This window comes from Ictalurus punctatus, chromosome 24, assembly GCF_001660625.3.
Source record: "Ictalurus punctatus breed USDA103 chromosome 24, Coco_2.0, whole genome shotgun sequence".
NCBI classification, from domain to species: domain Eukaryota; kingdom Metazoa; phylum Chordata; class Actinopteri; order Siluriformes; family Ictaluridae; genus Ictalurus; species Ictalurus punctatus.
Genome location: NC_030439.2, coordinates 6,072,829 through 6,094,746, shown reverse-complemented (window position 1 = coordinate 6,094,746; position 21,918 = coordinate 6,072,829). Strand labels below are relative to the sequence as shown.

The following is a 21,918-nucleotide window of genomic DNA, read 5'->3' as shown; positions in this document are numbered from 1 at the left end:
TATAGGGCTGAGCGATATGACAAAAATATCATATCATATGATAACTGACATTTTTAACGATACACGACATGTATCACAATATACAATTTAGCTAATGAACTGTCTGCAAAACTGTAAAATAAACCAAACCCGCCACCCCCCCCCCCCCCCCCCGTTAAACTGAGGTTGACAATACTTTCCAATTACTTTTTAATTATTAAAAGCATAAAAATACATCACCATACCAACGATATCTCAGAAAAGTATATCGTGCAATCATTTATCACTATATCGGTATTATAATCGATATATTGCCCAGCCCTACTGTACGGCCATTTAAAAAGCAAGCTTAATGTGCATTAGATAGCATTTAAAACAGACTCCAAATACCTTACCAATCTTGGATGCTGTTGTGGAGAATGTGCTGGAAGTACACTACTTAATACAACATCAGTATTTGTTGCCATAGGTTTTACGGACTGTATTATTACATTAAAGTCTTGTGCGCCGGGCTGCTGCTGCTTTAAAATTTCTCTTGAGAGTAACCACAGAGTGTCTGTTTCAGGGCTTCTGTAGAGTTTAAAAGGTTAAAGATATATTTTATTTCCTTAATGACCAGTCTAGCACTGAATAGAACATGTGCAGCTACAAAAAATACAACTGTTGAGACTTCAGATATGGAAAATGTAGCTTTCAATTGTACACTTACAAGATGCCAACTGTTCCCTTCCCTTTATTCATCTGAAAGCCTAGAGCTGCTGCTTCTATTCATTAGTGAAAACTAGTATAATAGACATCATTAAATATGCATGTGGATGCACTCGGGCCATACAACACAGCAAGCAAGTGTGGTGTGGGGAATTATCAAAACTCTTAAGCAGGACCACCTCAGGCCTTGGGTCTCCGTGAAATAAATAAGGATAAGCACAATGGAGAGACTTTGTTTTGGAATTACTTGAGGAGCAGTGTTATCCTGTTCAGTGCAGTGAAGGTAAGGGGTTTGATGCTGCTCTGAGAAACACACTACAGGTTTGGATATTTGATACTGGAACCATATGGCACAACGTGATGGGTGTGTGGGGCGAATACACCTGTAGCTTTTGCTAAAATGTACTTCAGTAGCAAAAGTGTTGTATAGTGTTGCACCATGGTAGCGATAAACGTAGCATAAGGTGGTTTTATCATTTCTAAATTTGCAGTACAACGTTTAACTACAGGAATATCTCGTTTACAAATGATTATTTCTATTCCTTATGGATCTTTGCTATGATGTAGACCTCTTTTTTCTTCGATATATCTATCTATGGGTGATGGAAATCATCCATATTGTCAAAATGGTGTCGGTTGATACCCAACATTTTGGGGGAACCCCAAAATGAAAAGTTTTGTATGGTTTTTGGGACACAAAGTGACATGTTTTCAGGTTTTTAGGCCATATGAGTGATTGGTGACTTATTCTACATCCAGGAGTGTAACTTGTGATTTAACGAATGCCTTCCTAACTAATAAGAATTCTGTTGGATTTGTAAAGGTATAAACTTTAGTCAGACCTGTGTAGCACTTATCATTTTGTAAAACAAGCTTTTGAAACCACATTAAAAACCAAGAAGTACTGCGTATCTGATGGTTTATCAATCAAACGTGCCATTTGATGTGGCAAAACTTTTTCACAAGCTCCACCAACATTATATGTTGATTTTATTGTAAATTTTGCATTGCTGCTGAGGATTTATAATCTGCACAATCATGTTGACTAGCCAATACAATACTGTACTATAGAACTTTGCTGCCATCTAGTGCAAAAAATGTGCTGATGGCGATGAACCTTCACTTGATAAAGACTCTACGACCTCGCAAGGTTAATAAAAGATTTAAGAAAACATGCTTCCATTTCACACAACAAAAGGGTTTTAAAAAATATTTTAAACAAGTACTACTTAACATTTCCTCTTCTAAGCTTACATTAGTTCAGAATTATTAACGCTAACGATTACAAAATTGTCGCATTTTTCTTCATCGATATCTTTCAAATTTAGAACATTTAGCAATGCCTATAGATGGTGAGTTAAATCCTGAGAGAGACCACAGAGATAAGTGTTTGGGTCATTTATTTGTTTGGCAACACAGTTTGAACATGTTATAGGTTGTCTGATGCAGTAAACAGGGAATAACAAATACACTGTGGAAATATACTTTTCAATACAGTGTGTGGAAAGTGCTGAGATCTAAGGGTGGGCATCTATTCCTCCACCTTTTACGCAGCATCACATAGTCCGAATTTATTATCAAGCTCTAATTTGAGGTGATATGACAATGATAATATATTATATACTGTTGACAGTATTTACATGTATAATTTTCTTGAAGGAAACTCCAACTTGTATGTTGTCATGTTGCTGCTTTATATCCACAAGGTCATGCATACAGGAATAAATACTGTGAAATAGGAATAATTATTGATTTTGACTTCAATACAATTTGATCGCAATATTGGCTTGAATGCTGTGTAAAAGAGCTCACACTATACAGTATATAAGAGCAACAGATGCAATAGGTTTAATGCAACGGAAGCAACACAGCAAAACATTTCACATGATATAATGTGTGATGTAATATTCCAACAATTGATAAGATGTATTTCTTTATTTTATTTTTCTTCTTATTACTAATCAACCAACAAAAATAACATAGAAACAACATGTGTATGTAACTGGTTTTGCATCAATGTAGATCAATGCTTAGTTTTAATTTCACACATTCAATCTACTGCATGAAATTCAAGACAGAGCTTCCCCATAGCACGCGACTGGAACCTGACACCTTGGCTTTTGGCTGAGTTAAATAGCTACGTCTATATTTGGACTAAATGATTTTTAGGATTTTCAGCTCTGACTTGAATTTCATGTAATAGCTTTAATGGGTGAAAAAGAAACTAAACGATAATCTTTAAAATCCCAGATGTTTAGTACTAATCCATATTTATATTTCTAGTATATGAATGTACTTCTATATGTAAACAGAATAAGCTCACGGGAGGTGTTTCATACTTTAGTACTGTTGCACTGTCACAATAATCAAATGAATGGTCAGTGAATTTTCTGGAATAAAACCTGACAAAAAAAAAAAAAGATCACTGTAGATATATTTAGAGCTTTTTCAATTAATATTTCATCATTTCTTAGTAAGCTGAATACGGGCTAGCCATTAAGAATTTATTATTCCCAGTGCCATGAACTCTGAGAATATTAACCTATCATCAGTGAATTAACACAAATTCTTAAATGAAACTTTTAAACTGAACTAAAAAACTAAACATCATCATCATCAACAACAACAACAAAACATTTCCGAGCACAAAGCGGTGATAGCAAACTCAAGCAAGGTCTCCAGAGCTCTATTTCTGACCATGCTGGGGGAAAAAAAAAAGAAGATAAGATATTGTATAAGTAATGTATTAAAAACGGTGTATAAGGCTACATTTTAAGCATTGCTTTTTAGTGATAAGTGACAATTATAATGTATTTGCAATTGTTTTTTCTGAAAGGGCAACAATAAAACTTATCCTCACGGTAGATAATTACATCTCTGTTTTTTGTAATATGGCAAAACAAATGCGGATACACAAAGCATTAAGAGATTTTTTTTAACTAAAAAACAACAGGCATTTACCTCAGCAAGAGTCTGTAATGACATAATACACGATTCTGTATTTATTTATGTGGTATTTTCACTCACCTTTTCAGCTGGGCTATATTTCTCTTTACTCTGCATCACAGCCATATTCTTCTACTCTTTGGAAATGTTTCTCAGACAGTTTAGTAACAGCTCACTGAACTGCATAATTTATACAGGAATGAACCAAAGAGATAATGTTACCCTAAGTGAGTGTAGTTGATACATTTAAGGTGCCCTTTCCAACTATAACAGGGAGCCCTCGCATACTTTCAGACACATGTGTCCAGACTTTTACAAGAACACTATCTGAGACTCGCCATGGACAAATATGTGACTGGAGTACCTTTACGGAGAGAAAATTCAAAGAGCTGCAACACATGACAAAAGGGATGCTAATGCAGAGGTCATCTTTCCTGTGGGAAATCTTTTGCCAAAATCAGCACAACAGCTAAGGGGTAGAATCTGTTCGATTGGATATTTCTTAGATGAGGAATATAACCATGCAAGGTAGAGTCCTGAATGAGTGTAATATTGGCAGCATTGAAGAAACCCTGCTTCTGATTTGGGATTGTAATAAAGAAAACTAGACTACATTAGATAAGACACAGATTTTTGTCATTCTGAGGTGATTTTTTTTTTTCATCTTTGCTTTTGAGAGTGATTTTTCTTGTGGTGGATTTGTGCTCCAAATGCAACAGTTTTGTTCAAATGTAAGTTTTTCTGTCATTATTTTTGATATAGGGACATAAACTAATATAAAATGCCTCCAAAGAAAGCAGCAGCTGCACAAGGAGTAAAAGATGGACAAAGAGGGCCTAAGGCAGGTGCTAAAGAACCTCCTGGAAAAGGTAAAGTAAAAGAAGATCCTAAGAAGGCAAAAGGAAAAGGAAAGCAAGCTGTTACCAGTGAATCTGAAGATGGCTCAGATGCGGAGCTACTGAAGACAAAAGCAAAGGCACAAACCGCAGCCCCAAAGCCTAAAAGAGGTCTTAAAACGACATCTAGACTTTTTATGCGACTATCGAAGAAGAAAAAAGATACCCCTCTTAAGGCTTTCCAAAATCCATCTAAGTTGCTTGCAGGACTCGGCAAGTCTAAACCTGAAGATCTGAAAAATACGTCTAAATTCATGTCAGGTTTTCTAAGTGGTGGAAAAAATAAAGTTGAGAAGAAAGAAGGTGAAAAATCTCTTTTATTGCTCAATATTGAGGGAAAAACAAAAAAAAATGCAGTCGCAACTTCTGGGCTAGGGGACAAATTGAAAGGTTTTATGGGCAAAAAGACAACTACCGGACCTACAAACTTCAAGAAAAAAGGATGGATTCTGGGGAAGCTTTCAGGAGCTACTAATTGGCTAATTAGTAAATTCATATCATCTAAAACATCTCGGGGAAGACTAGGTCGTTCGGTTCGTCATCGCAGGTCAAACAAAGATAGATATGGTTATGAGAATGGAGGATATGAGTATGATGAGGCAGAATTCAGCTATGGGGAAGATGACTATGACCTAAGAAGCTATGGAAGAAACAGCCCACGAGGGCGATATTTGGACCAAAATGAATATGGACATGGACGATTCAGAAAGCCATATCTCTATGACTACCATGATGAAGAGTATTATACTTATCCTGAAGATGAATATGGTTTATATGGTGAAGAGAGTGATTACTACGATCCCCTTTATGCAGATGAATATGGCTATTATGTTGAAGACTACTTTGACCCGTACAACGAAAGACAACCATATGACTATTATGATACTGGATTAGACTACTATGATCCTAGGCAGCAAAGAATGGATGAATATGGCTATTTTGATAGTGGCATTGAATATTATAATGAAGCTGGGTATCCAGTTGAAGAAGAATATGACTACTATGGAAATGATGTGGAATACTACAATTATGGTGTTTCCCCAGAGCAGTTTGATTATTATGGTGATCAGCAAAATTTTTACGGGAGCCAAGACGCTTACATGATGTATGCAAGTTACCCAAATCCATACAACCAAAATCCATACAGCTATTTTGGGGAACCTACATCAGTTTATCTAGATCCTCTTTTAGGGGTTACTCAACCATACACTTACCTAATGGGGGATATAATGGAACAAAGTGAACCATCTGAACCTTATGCTAATGAAAATGCACATCTAGCAATGGAAAATGCAATGACTGAAGATCAGTTTCGGCTCCCTAGACCACAAGTCAAACTGTTTGGAAAAGAGAAACTTGAAATTGTCAATCCACCATCTCCTCATATTGCTCTCAGTGATTTAGAAGCGATGTCTGATATGCAACATGAAAACCCTCAAATATTTCCTCAACCTATGGGGTTTAAACAACACATTTCACAGCAAATGGTAGAAATTCCACAACAATCTCCCACAGCAACTGTTATGCTAAGCCAGCAAACACCAACAACATTTCCTGCAGCAATAGGTGGCAGTCCTATTTTTGTCCACCAAACACCAACAGCATTTCCTGCAGCAATAGGTGGCAGTCCCATTTTGGTCCAGCAAACACCAACAGCATTTTCTTCATTACCTGGTGGGAGCCATATTTTGATTCAGTCACCACAACTGCCATCCTCCCCATTACTTCAGGCAAGGCCTCCTTATCCTCCTCCTATGCCAGTATCACCCACCCTAAGTAGACACTCTTTTGGACCTGTGGGGCACATACCACTCTCAGCACCAGCATCACCCGTTTTATCTGCAAGGAGATTTGACCCAGGCTTTGTTGATCTAGCAAACCCACCTTTCATCTATCCGGATCCCATGTTTCAGAGACCCGAATTTCCATTTGAGACTATGCAACAAACACCACTAAGACGAATAAGTCCTCATTTCTCACCACAGCTTTCTATCAGGCGGGGTAAGATTTTACCAGGTCGAAGTAGCCCTCTGTCCCTCCAAAGGTATGATATCCAACCACAGGGAATAAATCCAGGATTTTCACCAAGACAACAAAGAGTATTTGGTCAGTCACCGTGGAATACCAATACACAAAGACCTCTGTCACCTCTTCAAAAAAGAAACTTTACCCCTCCATCCTCCCCACAATTTTCACGACGAGGACCATCTCCGACAGTCACTTTGAAGGGAAAGTCTCCCATCCCCCAGAGAAGACCTTTCTCTTTGAGAGGACACTCACCTAATGTTGTAGAAGGAGGGAGTCAATTAACCTCATTGCGAGGCTCATTAAGAAGAAAAAGCCCTCCCTCATCTCCAAGGGTGAATCTACGGCAAAGTGTTCATTCAGGGCCCCCTCCAAGTCCTTTCAGGCCAATTGGTGGAAAAAGGCATGACTCATTTATATCATCAAAATCAATTGCTGGTTCATCACAACCATCTTTAAGAAGAATAAGCCCTCCTCTATCTCCAAAAATTGATCAACAAATGGAGCATTATCCACCAGCATCACCTCCTACCCAAAGAACAGTATCACCAAGACCAATATCTGCTTCTGCCACTGGATCTCAGCGACCTCTCTCCCCTACACCATCAAGATATTCTGCTAGAATCCAGCATGATACACAAAGTCTGTCAACCCATCCATCCACACGTAGATTTAGAGGATTCGGTCGAAATAAAGTACCAATGGGTACTGTTAAACCATCCCCTGTCAATCCAGTTTTGCAAAGAAGAAGCCACCAGGAACGTCCTGTAACACAAAATGTCTCTCCATTCAGATCTTCCATTCATAATGGAGCAATTGGTTCAGGACCTATGCATCAAAGTACAACCTCATCACCAGTTATGTTAACAAGACAAGGTTCTAGACCTACAGCATTCCAAGACTCAAAAAGGTTTTTCCCACCAGGAACTCCAAATCCTCAGAGAGGTTTTCATAGACCTGTTGGGAGAGGTCGTCCTGTTGTAAGAGTACCAATAAATCCTGTTCCACTAAGGCAGACAGTAAGGGGGCCAAGCCAACCTATTGTAATGAATGGTGAAGCACATTTTCCTCAGCATGTTTCCATGAATGGACCAGGATCATCAATACCACAACCACCCCTGAGACATGCACCAAATCAGGTATCAATGAGGCCAGGTTCACCTCACCTAACACCAAGACCTGGATCACCTCAGCTTCTGATGAGACCAGGCTCACCTTATTCCCCATTGAGACCAGGCTCACCACATGTCCCAGTAAGACCAGCCTCACCCCATGTCCCACTGAGGCCAGCCTCACCTCACCTCCCAGTGAGACCTGGCATGCCAGTGCCTGTGCACTCTCCACCACTTGTACATCTTTCTTCTCCTGTAATAACAAATCCTTTGCATAATCAAGCCATCAACCATACTTCCCTAATAGCAACACCTGGTGGTCAGCCTCCAGAGATAATATCATTTGGCCAGACAGTTGAGCAAGGCCCTTCTCTTCTCTTAACAAATGGCTTCCAGAATCCAAATCTCTCCACTGCTTCATATAATTCACCACTTAAAGGCTTCAATCCTGCACAGTCTCCATTAATGGCACACATCAATCAGAGTGCAGTTCAGTCTTCTTATAACTCAGTAATACAGCGAGCTGCATCTCCTCATTCAGTAGTGATACCTCCAAATGTTCAAACTACTTATCAAGGTTCTCCGATGCTGAGTAATGCACTCCAAAATCCGTATCTTCGTAATTCTTCATTCAGCTCCTCTTTACAAAGAGTTGCATCCTCACAGCCACTGGTCACACAGCAAGTCTCGCTGCAAACTTCCCCAGGTCTGGCAAATGCATTGCAAAATTCTCATCTAAAATCTGCATCATCTTTACTGTCCAGTGCCCTACAGAACACTGATGTGCGCAATGCTTCATACATGTCTCCACTACAGAGAAGCCCTACACCTATCTCCCAGACGCAAGGACATTCTTTCCTTTTGTCAAGCGCATTAAAGAATCCAAACCTTCAGGGTTCTTCTTTTCGATTACCTAGTGGGGCAATAGTATCTAGGAACTCAGAGAACCAAAAAGAGGACACAGCACCATCAGTATTGGCAAATGCTTTACAAAACCCAAATCTTCGTAAAGCAACTTACAGGTTGCCAGATGGAACAATCAGATCAAGAAATGAGGTCGAACAACCAACTTCATCTCCCTCCCTATTAACTAATGCCCTTCAGAACGCCAATGTCAAAAAAGCTTCTTACAGAATTCCTGAATCGATTTTTTCCCGGGGCTCTGATCAAGTAACCGAACCAAAACAATTATCACCATACCTGGGAAATGCTCTACAGAATTCCAATCTTCGTAAAGCTTCTTATAAATTGCCAAGTGGAGCTCTTCTTTCTCGGGACCAGAAGACTGAACAGCCCACCTCCGCTCTTCTTTCAAACGCTCTTCAGAATGCTAACCTTCGTACAGCTTCCTACAGGCTCCCCGATGGAACAATTTTAAACAAGAGCTCAAGACAGGATTCCAAACAAAATATTTCTTCCCATCTGTCAAGTGCTTTGCAAAACACAAATATTCGTAATGTTAAACTCCCAAGTACCTCTGGCCTGTTCGGAAAGCCCAACAAAAAAGAACAAACTTCAGTGCTGTCCAGCGCACTTCAGAACCAAAATCTACGTAAAGCTTCCTACAGACTGCCTGATGGAACATTTGCTACCAGGGATAAATCAGCCGAAATTGCGCAACCTACATCACCCTTCCTGGGAAGTGCCCTGAAGAATGTTAATTTACACAAAGCCTCCTATAGGTTGCCCACAACTTTGAGGAGATCTCCAGAGGATCCAAGGTATGCAGTGGTGACACCACAGGTTCAGGGTCAACCTGGTGAACATTGGGCTCAAGCCAACACAATAGATGCTCATGAGCAAGATGATGTTTGGTCCTCAGAAAGAGTCCTTCCACACCATACTGTGCAGAACCTCATAAAATGGTCCATGTACAGGGATGAAGAACTGGTGGATTTTGTCATCCCCGTGTATCCTGGGCAAGATGCTGGTGTTTCTGAGCCTGAGTGGTCACCAGACAGGGAAGGTGAACCTCAAGGGCACTGGTATGATAAGGTACAAAAGCTGAAAATGTGGACATATATCAGTAAATTTTGTCTAGCTGGTAATTTATCATTTTTAAGACTTTTTAGACACTCTATGAGTGTCTTGTAGCTTCATAATCTTTTCCTATTTTGGGGCTTGTGTGATTACAGTAGATACACAGTACACAGTAGTAGATTCGGTCTGTGCCAAGTCTATGCTATAAGTTTTTACAGGACACTGTTAGGTCAGGCACATCCATAGAATGTGATATAATGTCATACAATTCATGGAGTAATATTCTTTTTCATATCCTGAAGGGCCACAGCACTGGATAGTTTGGTGTTTCTCTGCAGTTTTGCATTTGCCCAGGACACGAAACAAGCAGTGCATCATAGTTACTACACCTTTTATTACATTTAGCTGCAGTTCTTATTTCTCAGATTGATCTGAATATGTGTATTTACTTTGGCGTATAGATGTACTCTATCCGAAGTCTGCCCACAATGTTGTACCGAGAGCGAGCTGAAGAGGACGGGATTGAGGACATGACACAACTCGAGTACAAACTTCTTAAACTTTTTATGTTAAACAATTTGTTGATTAAAATCTATAATAAGTGGTTCTTATACAGAGAACTGTATAATGTATTGAAAATAAAACTCCTTTTGCCAGGGAACTTCATGAAGCTGCTGTTTTACTCAACCTTAAAAAAAGGTTTGACCGAGAACTGATTTACGTAAGTAGAATTTCAACCCTTTCCAAGGAATTTTCAACCATAGCTTCCATTTAACAAATATATTTTAGTTTATGATTATTGAATATACTTTCATCTGTGATGTGTATATATATATATATATATATATATATATATATATATATATATATATATATATATATATATATATATATATATATATATATATATATATATATATATATAGCTTGTCAGTTGTGCATGTATCTTGCATGAGTGATATGTCAGTTAGCCAAAATTTTGTTTCCTCTTAAGACATACATTGGAAGTATTCTAGTAGCTGTAAATCCTTACAAGATGTACAATATTTATGGGACAGACCTGGTGCTTCAACACAAAGGACATGCCCTTGGTGAAAATCCTCCGTAAGTGTTCTCTTTCTTTTTTCTATCTAGCACGAAGACTAGAGGTGGCTAGATTAACGTCTCAAATATTTTTTTTTTCAGGCATTTATTTGCTATAGCAAATGCGGCTTATGCAAAAATGATGGATGCCAAACAGAACCAATGCATCATTATCAGGTAATGTTGAATTACTGTAAAGGTGATATTATAAAATCATCTATTATAGTAGCTATTTAAACTTAAAATAATGCATTTTGTCTTTACTATTTAAATGAGTTTTAAAAAAAAGTATTTAAACCAGTATTATAAGCAGATTATAAAGGAATCAGAGTCAATTGTGTTTGACACAACTGATCATCTGGAACATTTTAAACCTCTCTCAGAAGGAGATACTTGTAAGGAAAGACTGCTAGTGTCTGGGCTAGGACTGAACCTACGGATCATGTCTCTGAAATGTATCCAGTGTTGTCTCAGGGAAGCTGGCATGACACACGCATTTTAGCATTTGATTTCACGTCTGTCTAACCAGACACCAAGCTCATTACTTAAATGCAAAGTAAAGGAGGTGGAAATCACTTCATTACACGCCAAGTGTCTGTGCCAGTTTACCTACCTATGGTGTTAAACGGATAATTAGGGATTTAGGAATGTGATTATCATCTTTCAGTGGTGAGAGTGGCTCTGGCAAGACTGAGGCCACAAAGTTGGTCCTGCGCTATTTGGCTGCTATACAACACAAGCGCAACATTACACAGCAGGTATAGCTAAACCTAATAAACTACTTTACAAAAGCATTACATTTTTTTTATTATTATTTATTTATTTTTTAAAGATTTATATCTTGTATTAGATCTAACAAATCTGTTTTGTCTGTTTGTTTTCCTTTCACATGTTCTGGGACAGATTGAGGTATTTTGCCTTATTTGTACGTGTGCACCCTGAAAAATATCCTTCATATTATGTGTGTGCTTCATGGAACATTTGTTATTTCAAATTTATACCACAGTTGATTACTATTCTATAACAGCAGCTATGACAGAAGTGCTGGCTGCAAGGTTTATATTAATGAGCTTGTTCTAATGTGTTATTATTTCTATAGTAACACAACCCCCAGAGGGACTTGTACATCACACGCTCCACATAAATGGATTTAAAAATGCGTGTAATTGTTGATGTGGAGCTTTCTGTGAGGAGAATTTGATTTAGCATTTTTGGAGTCAGTGTCAGTGTCAGTGCTTTGTAACAGTCAGAGGTAAAATTTTCTGACCCCGGAAAGTATTAGGATGGAGGACTTTGCATTTTCCTTGTAAAATGACAAGCTACGTTTTTAAATAACTTTGGGGTAGAGATCTACAACATTAAATGTAACAATAAATGAATAAAAAGTACAATGTGTTTTTTTTTTTATTCATAAAAAAAAGTCATTGTTGAGAAATAAGAGAAATGAAACACTTTAGGATGTGCTATTAGTAGAAAATAATTAATTCAGGAATGGAACCATATACCCTAAACCCATAAATCTGGAATGGGATGCTCAACAAGCACATACTGTATGGGTGTCAAGATCTGGTATCCATATGCTTTTGACAATGTGGTGTATTTACAGAAGGTTACTGCTGAAGAGATGTTTGACATTAACATTTAGTTAAACTGTTGTCTTTTTATGGTTGACACAACTTCCTATGTTTAAATCTACAGATTCTCGAAGCTGCTCCACTCCTAGAGTCATTTGGAAATGCCAAAACCGTCAGGAATGATAACTCAAGTCGATTTGGGAAATACATAGAGATATTTTTGGAGGAGTGAGTGTGATTTTTAAAAAGCATCCTTACATTTCTGCATGTTTGAACTGATGCGAAAGCTGATATTATTTATGTTAGGCATTCTCTCTTTATTTGAGGATTGTCTCTAATGGCAATACTTTTATACAGTATTTCCTCTTTTTAATCAATGTAAAGATGTAAAACTATTTTCCGGTTTATTTTTAACACAATATTTAACACTAAAACTATAATTCACTTACTGTTTTTAAAAATCAGGGGTGTGATTAGTGGTGCCATAACCTCACAGTATCTACTTGAAAAGTCAAGGATTGTGTTTCAGGTGATGTTTCCAATTCCGTTATTCTAAATTTGCAGTTGTGCTTACATACTTTAGCTGACATGTTTATGTTTCTGTGCTGTGTGTGTATTTTTCCTTCTAGGCCAAAGATGAAAGAAACTACCACATTTTTTACGAGATGCTTGCAGGCCTTCCTTCACAGCAAAAACAGTCATTGTACCTCCAAGAGGCAGAGACCTACTATTACCTCAATCAGGTGAGTTTAGACTAAGATGATCATAAACAATGTGTGGTCTGAATCTGAATGTTTAATTCATAAGAACAAAAAAACGTTTTGCTGGCTTTTATTTAAATATGTGCATTTACATATATAAACGTATAAATAGCCTACTTGCCTTCAGTGCACAGTAGTTTGCTTTGGATCATCGCTATTACATATTTATTTCTGTCTTTTATTGTGTTTCATGTGATTTGATTGACTATTTTAATATTGTATTTAAATAGTATATTTTTGTTTTAGCTAATTAATTAATTACTTAGTTAATATCATCTAGGTAATTATCAGTAGTTATAAACCTGACCTAATATTTACCTTGATCACACAGACAGTGGTATCTTTTTTTATTGGTCAGGGTGGGAACTGTGAGATCACTGGTAAAAGTGATGGGGAGGACTTCCGCAGGCTTCTCAGTGCCATGGAAATCCTTCATTTCAACCCTGAAGATCAAAATGGCATCTTCAGGATCCTGTCATCTATTCTCCATCTGGGAAATGTCTTTTTTGAGAGATATGAGGTAGTGAGACAGTATATTGCCACCTCATATCTCAGATTTTGACCTGCCATCACAAATGTTACACTTTTCCATTACAATTATACAAATACTGTGACTTAATAGGAGTGTTGTATGTCCTTCCACACACAGACAGACTCTCGGGAAATGGTGTCAGTGGTGAGTGCTCAGGAGATTAGAGTGGTGGGAGAACTCTTACAGATTTCCCCTGAGGCCCTGCAGAAATCTATGACTTACAAAGTGATGGTAGGACATAAATGTGTGTAGAGAATTCTTGCAGGCAATAGTTTTGTATGTATTGATTTGGTAATCAAAAAGTAGTACAGTTCGTTGTCATATTTTGTACACATTATTATATGCTTTTACCAAGTTACACTTAAAATCCTTCCAGATTTTACACTGACCTCTTCCATTTTGCAGTCCTAGGTAGCACTGGGTTATTATACACTCACTGTCCACTATTTTAGGAACACTTGGACAAGTGCACGTTCATGCAGTTATCTAATCAGCCAATCATGTGCAGCGCACTGCATAAAATCATGCAGATACAAGTCAAGAGCTTCGGGTAATTTTGACATCAAACTCCAGAATGAGGAAAAAGTGTGATCTCTGTGACTTTGATCGTGGCATGGATATAGGTACCAGATGGGCTGGTTTTTCAGAAACTGCAGTTTACATAGAATTGTGCGAAAAACATTTTTAAAACCCATCCTGTGTGCGGAGGGTCTGCAGGCTGAAACACCTTGTTGATGAGAGAGATCGATCAGAGAGGAGAATGATCAGACTGATTTGAGCTGAAAGGAAGTCTATAGTAATTCAAATAAGCGCTCTTTACAATTGTGGTGAGCAGAAAAGCATCTCAGAATGCACAACACATCGAACCTTGATGTGGATGGGCTACAACAGCAGAAGACCATGTCCCTGCATGAATGAGCAGGTGTACAGGTGTTCCTATTAAAGTGACCATTGAGCGTATAAAGTAGATATTGTAAAAGTGAAGCGAAGTACACAACGTTTCTAAACAGGATGTTTTCAGACAACAGTTCTCCATCAGTTGTGTCAGCAAAGTACTTCTACGGTAGTAGGAGGTGAGACCGGGGTGGGACAATGGCGCAGAGGGTAGTGTTGCTGGCTCACAGCTCCAGGGTCCCCAGTTTGATCCTGAGCTCGGGTTACTGTCTGCATGGAGTTTTGCATGTTTGCCCTGTGTCCACTTTGGTTTTCTCCAGATCGTCTGTTTTCCTCCCACTTCCCAAAAAAGATGAAATGGCTATGCTAAAAAGCCCCAGGCGTGAATGAGCGTGTGAATGTGTGTGTGTGCATGGTGCACTGCAATAGACCGGCATCTGATCCAGGGAGTATTTCCATCATATAATGACATGATTGGTGTATTGTTTCTAGGTAGTACTAGTCTGTCTTGCTCAGAGCTAAGTTTTGTCTATGGTCACAGTGTCTGGACTATGACTAAATGAAAAGATTCATTTAGACCACAATTTGGGGTCACAGTGACTTCGTGGTTAGTACGTTTGCCTTTCACGTCCCGGGGTGGGGAATCGCCTCCATCCTGTGTGCGCATGGAGTTTGCATGTTCTCCCCGTGCTTTCGGGGTTTCCTCCCCCAGTCCAAAGGCATGCGTTGTGGGCTGATTGGCATTTCCAAATTGGATGGGTAGACCACAATTTAGGGGCGCACCGTGGCTTAGTGGTTAGCACGTTCGCCTCACACCTCCAGGGTGTTCTTGGGTGTGCACACTTCCACACCTCCCGGTGATTCCCACCGGGGCCCCATGTGTGCGGAGTTTGCATGTTCTCCCCCATGGTTTCCTCCGGGTACTCCGGTTTCCTCCCCCAGTCCAAAGACATGCATGGTAGGCTGATTGACATGTCCAAAAAGTGTGCATAGTGTATGAATGGGTGTGTGAATGTGTATGTGATTGTGCCCTGCGATGGATTGCCACCCTGTCCAGGGTGTACCCCGCCTTGTGCCCGATGCTCCCTGGGATAGGCTCCAGGTTTCCCCGTGACCCTGAAAAGGATAAAGCGGTATAGAAGACGGATGGATGGATGGATGGAGACGACAATTTATCGTTGCATAGTTTTAGGCTCATCGGATTATAATTAGAATATGGCATGTCTACAAGATATGAAAAGTAATTTCAAAATGTTGCACTCTCATGCTCTACATGTAACCTCCCATCACCATGGATTACTTTTCCAGACAATAGTTGTTGATAAAGTGTTTACAGAATATTTAGTTTGCTCTTTATGGCCCCTTCTCTGAACTAATAACTGTTAGAGTGGTAAAGAACAACCTGACCCAATTAATTTTTCATAGTTCAGAAAGAAAAAAAAAAGAAAGAAAATTAGCAGTACGATGTCCCTGAGTCACATGTACATGCACAATTTACATTTCCGCAGAGTACCATTATTAGTCCTTAACACCGAAATGTCTTTTACTATAGGAGACAATGAGGGAGAAGATCTATACCCCTCTATCAGTGGAGAGTGCAGTTGATGCCAGGTAAGCCATGAAAATACAGTATTTCCCTAAAATGTCTGGATCAGAAAAGAAGTTTACACTAGTTAAAATGCAATTTCTGTCTGAAAAATAAACCAGAGATGCAGTTGCCAAGATCCTGTACTCCCTCCTTTTCAACTGGTTAACAGACAGAATCAATACTTTGGTTTACCCAATGAACGAGACACTGTCCATCTCCATTCTTGATATCTACGGCTTTGAGGTATTGTAATGAAGTTAGCATGTTTTTCTATTTTTAAAGGTGGTTAAAAGACAACTGGTGAATTAAACCCTTTGTGCTTTACAGGACCTCATCTTCAACAGCTTTGAACAGCTTTGCATAAACTATGCAAATGAGTACCTACAGTTCTTTTTCAACAGGGTCATTTTCAGGGAAGAGCAAGTAAGCCTTTTCAGTTCGTTCTAATCCTCTGAGCTATACAGATTTCAAAATGCATCTGAATAAATGACTTTCAATATCTGAAGGAGGAATACAGCAGAGAGGAAATTCCCTGGGAAGAAGTGTATTATAATGACAATCAGGCCTGCATTGACCTCATTTCAGCGAAACCCCATGGGGTGCTTCGGATCTTGGATGACCAGAGTGGTTTTCCACAGGTGTGATGGTAGTGATTTATCTCCCTCCACGTTTCTGTGCTTGTGTTCTTCAGACTGTCATTGCATCGTTTTATCTTTAGGCTACAGACCACACCTTCCTTCAGAAATGTCACTATCATCATGGCCACAATCCTCTGTATTTCAAGCCAAAAATGCCTCTCCCTGAATTTGCCATTAAACACTTTGCTGGAAAAGTCACCTATCAGGTACAGTTAATAGTTTATCCACATTTATTTTTATCAGAGAAATATTTGAAAGTATGGACTGAGTTACCTGTATCTTCTTTAACAGGTCCATAAATTTTTGGACAAAAATTATGATCAGGTTCGCCAGGAGGTGCTCAATCTTTTCGTGCAAAGCAAAAATAAGGTAACAGAGTACAGGCATTACTGAGCACCTTCTGTGGATTTGGTAACCTGGTGTTTAAGACTATGTTTCTCTTGTTCCAGATGGTTGCACATCTGTTCACAAGCTATTCAGAAACTGTGAATCAACAGAAGAAGACCAGCACGGTTACACGCAAATATCAGCCATCCACAGTTGCTGCCAAGTTCCAGCTATCTCTTATGGAGCTTGTGGAAAAGATGGAGAGGTAGACCATGTTTGGAATGTACTTCATTCCCAAGAGAAAAAAAAAACCTGCCTGTTTCTTTATCTAAACCTGTGATTTCTTTCATTTGGTGCCAGATGCAACCCATTCTTTGTGCGCTGCATAAAGCCAAACCATAACAAGGTACGGTACAAAGACATAGTATAAGAAGATCAAGTGTTCAGCAGTAGATTGAAAGTCTATTTAGGTGTTGTGCTAAGATGCTGTGATACCTGCAGGAGCCTGGAGTGTTTGACATGGACCTGGTCAGCACTCAACTTCGTTACTCTGGGATATTGGACACCATCCGCATTAGGGGACAGGGCTATCCAATCAGAATACTCTTTGATGTCTTCCTTTTTAGGTAAAGTCCTGGGTGACTGTAGTTAAACAGTATCACACTGAACATACTTTCAGTTCTCTCTCTCTCTCTCTCTCTCTCTCTCTCTCTCTCTCTCTCTCTCTCTCTCTCTCATAGTGTCATCAGGAGGTCCTAATGACCTGGGGTAGGACAACATTAATAATGACATAGCCTCAAACAAAATCAAGTCAAGATTTTATAAAACTTGACTTACCGTATGTTATAGGCTACTATCTAGTGAATGAAATTATGTTAGATTAATAGAGTAACCTATAGTAACCCATAATAGGCAGGTCGTTTTGAATGATTTAGGCATAACTTTGTTCAACAGCCTTTGATGTACTATCATTACCCAGGGTTGCGAAGTTTCAGCAAAATTCCCATTCCAAACTACATCTTAAAAATCACACAACGGACCTGAAATTACCCCCAAAAATGGCCGTAAAAGGGATTCGTTTTTCTTCGTTTTTGTCAACCTTTGTGTGGGGGAAAAAGTTTCTCATGTATTTCACACATATTTCTGATGCATGGACATCACTCAATAATCCCTGTTCCCTTCTTCCAATCTTTGCAAACTGTCCATCATAGATACACCGTGTGTACTTACACTTTGCCATTTTACAGAAATGTGTACAATTTAATTCTACTGAATTGCTATAAAACAAGATCTGGGTGGCAGTGGAGTATTTTTAAAGCAAATTTGACAACCCTGTCATTAACTGCTTTGTCTACCGCTCCTCCCCTGAGCAAGGGGGAGCATGATTCTTGTCTCAGTGGACCTCTATTAGTGCTTGTTGTAGTTCTCATTTTTGACCACTAATAATAATAATAATAATAATAATAATAATAATAATAATGCAATAATAACACCATACAAGCTAAGCAAAATTGCACAACATCTTGAAAACTGAAAAAATCAAAGGAACATAACCTTATATCAGTCAAATAGCAATTAACAAAAAATCACTGGTCACTCATAAGAAGTCATTAGTATTTCAATGGAATTTAAAATGTATGAGGTTATGAATGAAGACTTTATGAAGATCACCATTTGTTAAACCTGCCACAATGGATGAGCCACCACTGCACAATTATTAATGCTATGCCTACACCTAAACCTAACCACACTAACCAAAAAGGAAACCTTTAGGCTCTTTAGTCATTCTTTTTATTTATTTATTTTTTAAATGTGTGTTTGCTTCTCATCTCTTTTAGATACAAATCCTTGCTGGGCCTAAAGCAGGCTCCTCCTGCCACTGGGGAAAACTGTGTTATCATGCTAAGGAAGCTTTGTCCTTTAAGACCAGGAGCTTTTGAAGTGGGCATCACCAAGGTGGGATTCTCTGGTCCACATTATATTATCCCTAACACAATTCACAGGGTTTGAGTAGACTTGTTTGCCATTGTTCATGTCTCTTTATGTATATTTGCGTTAGCTGTTCTTAAAAGAAGACACCTATTACATGCTGGAGAGTAAGAGAGACAGAGTGAGGCATGTTGCTGCTTTGACCCTGCAACGCTACACTCGAATGTTCTTTGTACGGAAACGCTATGTAGCCTTTCGCATGAAAATCATTCGATTGCAGGCGCACTGCCGAGGTTACCTCATACGGTACAGATTCTCACTGCTGCCCCATAACATTTCCTTGACTAGGATTCCACAATCTTGTCTCTGGTTTCATTCTGATACATATACATTCGTATGTGGCTCTTTACAGGAAACACTATGTGAAAATGCGAGTGAATCTGGCCAGATTCCGCTCAGTGGTCCACATGTATGTAAATCAAAAGAGATACATTAAGGTACAGATGGCATTTGCTTTCACTATGAATATTGAGATGTTCACACTGTGTGTTACATTCTGGCACTAAACCGTAGCCATTATACATGTCTTTGCAGATGATATTAGAAGCCAAGAGGAGGGCAGAAGAGGAGCGAATCCGAATAGAAATGGTCAGAATTACAACTTAGCCTGTTTGGTCTGTCTGAACTTTATCTTAATTTTAAAACCTTTATCTTGAACTTGCAGGAGTTGGCAAAACGGGAAGTCGTCAACGTCACACACTTGGCCATTCCAGCAGAACTTGGGGGGTTATTACAAGCAGTTGCAGGTACAATTGCAATGCTAGTGCTTTTACCCTGAAGCAAAAAGCAATGAGCAATTATAGCTTCATAGAATGTAATCAAAGGCAATGTCACCCTGGTGCTTTTTACAGATGAGTGTCTGTCTGTCTTTTGTGTTTGACAGGAGGTAGAGAGCTTCATTCTGATTGCTTAGCTCTTGTACAGGCACCAACAGTTCAGGCGGAATCCCAGCTCACACTGCCCCTCGACATCAACAACTACCCCATTTCTAAATTCATCCAGCTTCATTTCAGAGTAAGTTGTGCTTTCGGATTCATTCCTAATTTGCCATTAAAATCTCCCCAAAAAAAATTTGGTGACGGTTTCGATTTTGCTTTACAGGAACCAATGTTTGGAATGTTGACTGCACCTTTGAAAATGCCCTTGACACATTTAGATGATGATCTCACACAGGAAGCTCTAGATATCTTCATCATGGTAGAAATGTCACACATTTACCCTGTACTGCTATATATATATATATATATATATATATATATATATATATATATATATATATATATATATATATATATATATATACATATATCATGTTTGAATTCTATCTGATAAAATGATTGAAAATACTCAATGCCATTACAGATTTTGAGATTTATGGGTGACCCACATTTGAATGGTGCCCAGGAGAATTTACTCGGAAACTACATCATTCAGAAAGGGCTTTCCAATCCTGGCTTACGAGATGAAATTCTGTGTCAAATTGCCAATCAAGTGTGGAGGAACAGCAACCCAGATAATGCAGAAAGAGGCTGGCTGCTGCTTCTCGGCTGCCTCAGTGCATTTGCACCTTCCGACAAAATAGAGAAATACCTTCTAAAGTGAGACTTGAACTGCTTAAGTGTATGTATCTATGTGCAAATCCTGTTATATTATGTTGGTCTACATTGTGGTCTTCTACATGCTGCAGGTTTGTGTCAGACAATGCCTATAATAGCTATAAGGCAGTTTGCCAACATAAGCTGATCCAGGCCATGCAGAAGTCCCTTTATGGACCAGAGACAGCAAGGACTTACCCATTGTCCCTGCTGGAATGGACTGCCAACAGAAAGAAAGCCAATATGGTCCTACAGGTGCACTGTTTTGATGGTGAGAGTAACATATCTTCATTACTATCCCGTGGATTTTTCAGCAGATTCTTGAAAGGGAACTATTGCTTGTAAAATTTCACTAGCTTCAGCCAGGCACTAATTGCAATACAGAGACTTATCTCTTCTTCTTATCTTTCCTTTCTAATTGAGAACAGGTATCACTGCTGTGGTTTTCACGTGAAACCTAAGTATGGAATAAGAGGAGGCCTGAAATGGCTTCTAAAGAAATGGAGAAACTAGGGTATCAGTCTCCTTTAAGATTACCATCTTCTATTTCTTACTGTATTGGCATGGCTGGGATATACTATAAGCGCATTTCTATAACAAAAACATGTATAAGACAAGCACACATACAGCACCCAAACAGCTTTGCCCACGTTTCTCCTGTCACTCTCTTCTGTCTCAATTGGCCTAGCAGAGTTTTTCCATCACAGTAAACATTTTAGGCCGTTATGTAGTGCTCAGCAAAATGAAGAGTCACTTGATCTGTAGTGCTAAACTGAATGGAAAAAAACACACCAGAGGTGTTGCCTTACCTCTTCACACCACCTCTCTCACTGTGGTTGTGAACATAATGATCTTTCCACAGGAACCTCCTTTCTGTGTCCTGTAAACTCATGGACCAGTGGAGAGGATCTGGCTGGGGACATCCTTCAGTACAGGTACATACATGCCAGGGAGAACACTTGCTGGTAAAACACTCCTGTCAGGCTTTGAACTAGCAGGATTGCACAGAGCTCAGGTTCACAACCCTGGTCCTTGAGTACCCCTTATCCTGCACATTTTAGTGTTTCCCCGCTTTAAGACACCTTAAACTCAACAAGGGCTGTGAATTCGCTGATTGGTTAAACTGAGAGTGTTAGGAGCAGAAAAACCACTAAAAGGTGCAGCACACAGGGTACTTCAGGACCAGGGTTGTTGACGTAGAGAACACAATTCCTCTACTGTCCTGAACCAGTCATGGCTTCATCACTCTTTTCTTAGCTTTCATGTAAAAATGTACATCGTGATCTCTAAC

At 39.1% G+C, this 21,918-nt stretch overlaps 1 protein-coding gene across 1 annotated transcript in view; it reads left to right on the top strand.

The window, feature by feature from the left end:
* The first annotated feature begins 9,520 nt into the window (after positions 1-9,520).
* myo15aa (myosin XVAa) overlaps positions 9,521-21,918 on the top strand; it is a 29,484-nt gene continuing 17,086 nt past the window's right edge. Inside the window, exons 1-31 of the mRNA XM_053675338.1 lie at positions 9,521-9,661; positions 10,108-10,190; positions 10,304-10,367; positions 10,641-10,750; positions 10,832-10,906; positions 11,397-11,487; positions 11,633-11,638; positions 12,428-12,531; positions 12,769-12,832; positions 12,933-13,046; positions 13,423-13,584; positions 13,714-13,827; positions 16,043-16,101; positions 16,198-16,321; positions 16,406-16,501; positions 16,585-16,716; positions 16,797-16,922; positions 17,008-17,085; positions 17,166-17,308; positions 17,404-17,449; positions 17,545-17,669; positions 18,882-18,999; positions 19,103-19,296; positions 19,385-19,469; positions 19,567-19,620; positions 19,697-19,778; positions 19,916-20,046; positions 20,134-20,229; positions 20,395-20,630; positions 20,720-20,898; positions 21,490-21,562. Of these exons, the coding sequence (XP_053531313.1) occupies positions 9,536-9,661; positions 10,108-10,190; positions 10,304-10,367; positions 10,641-10,750; positions 10,832-10,906; positions 11,397-11,487; positions 11,633-11,638; positions 12,428-12,531; positions 12,769-12,832; positions 12,933-13,046; positions 13,423-13,584; positions 13,714-13,827; positions 16,043-16,101; positions 16,198-16,321; positions 16,406-16,501; positions 16,585-16,716; positions 16,797-16,922; positions 17,008-17,085; positions 17,166-17,308; positions 17,404-17,449; positions 17,545-17,669; positions 18,882-18,999; positions 19,103-19,296; positions 19,385-19,469; positions 19,567-19,620; positions 19,697-19,778; positions 19,916-20,046; positions 20,134-20,229; positions 20,395-20,630; positions 20,720-20,898; positions 21,490-21,562 (3,290 nt within the window). The 5' untranslated portion in view covers positions 9,521-9,535. The remainder of the gene's footprint in view (positions 9,662-10,107; positions 10,191-10,303; positions 10,368-10,640; positions 10,751-10,831; positions 10,907-11,396; positions 11,488-11,632; positions 11,639-12,427; positions 12,532-12,768; positions 12,833-12,932; positions 13,047-13,422; positions 13,585-13,713; positions 13,828-16,042; positions 16,102-16,197; positions 16,322-16,405; positions 16,502-16,584; positions 16,717-16,796; positions 16,923-17,007; positions 17,086-17,165; positions 17,309-17,403; positions 17,450-17,544; positions 17,670-18,881; positions 19,000-19,102; positions 19,297-19,384; positions 19,470-19,566; positions 19,621-19,696; positions 19,779-19,915; positions 20,047-20,133; positions 20,230-20,394; positions 20,631-20,719; positions 20,899-21,489; positions 21,563-21,918) is intronic.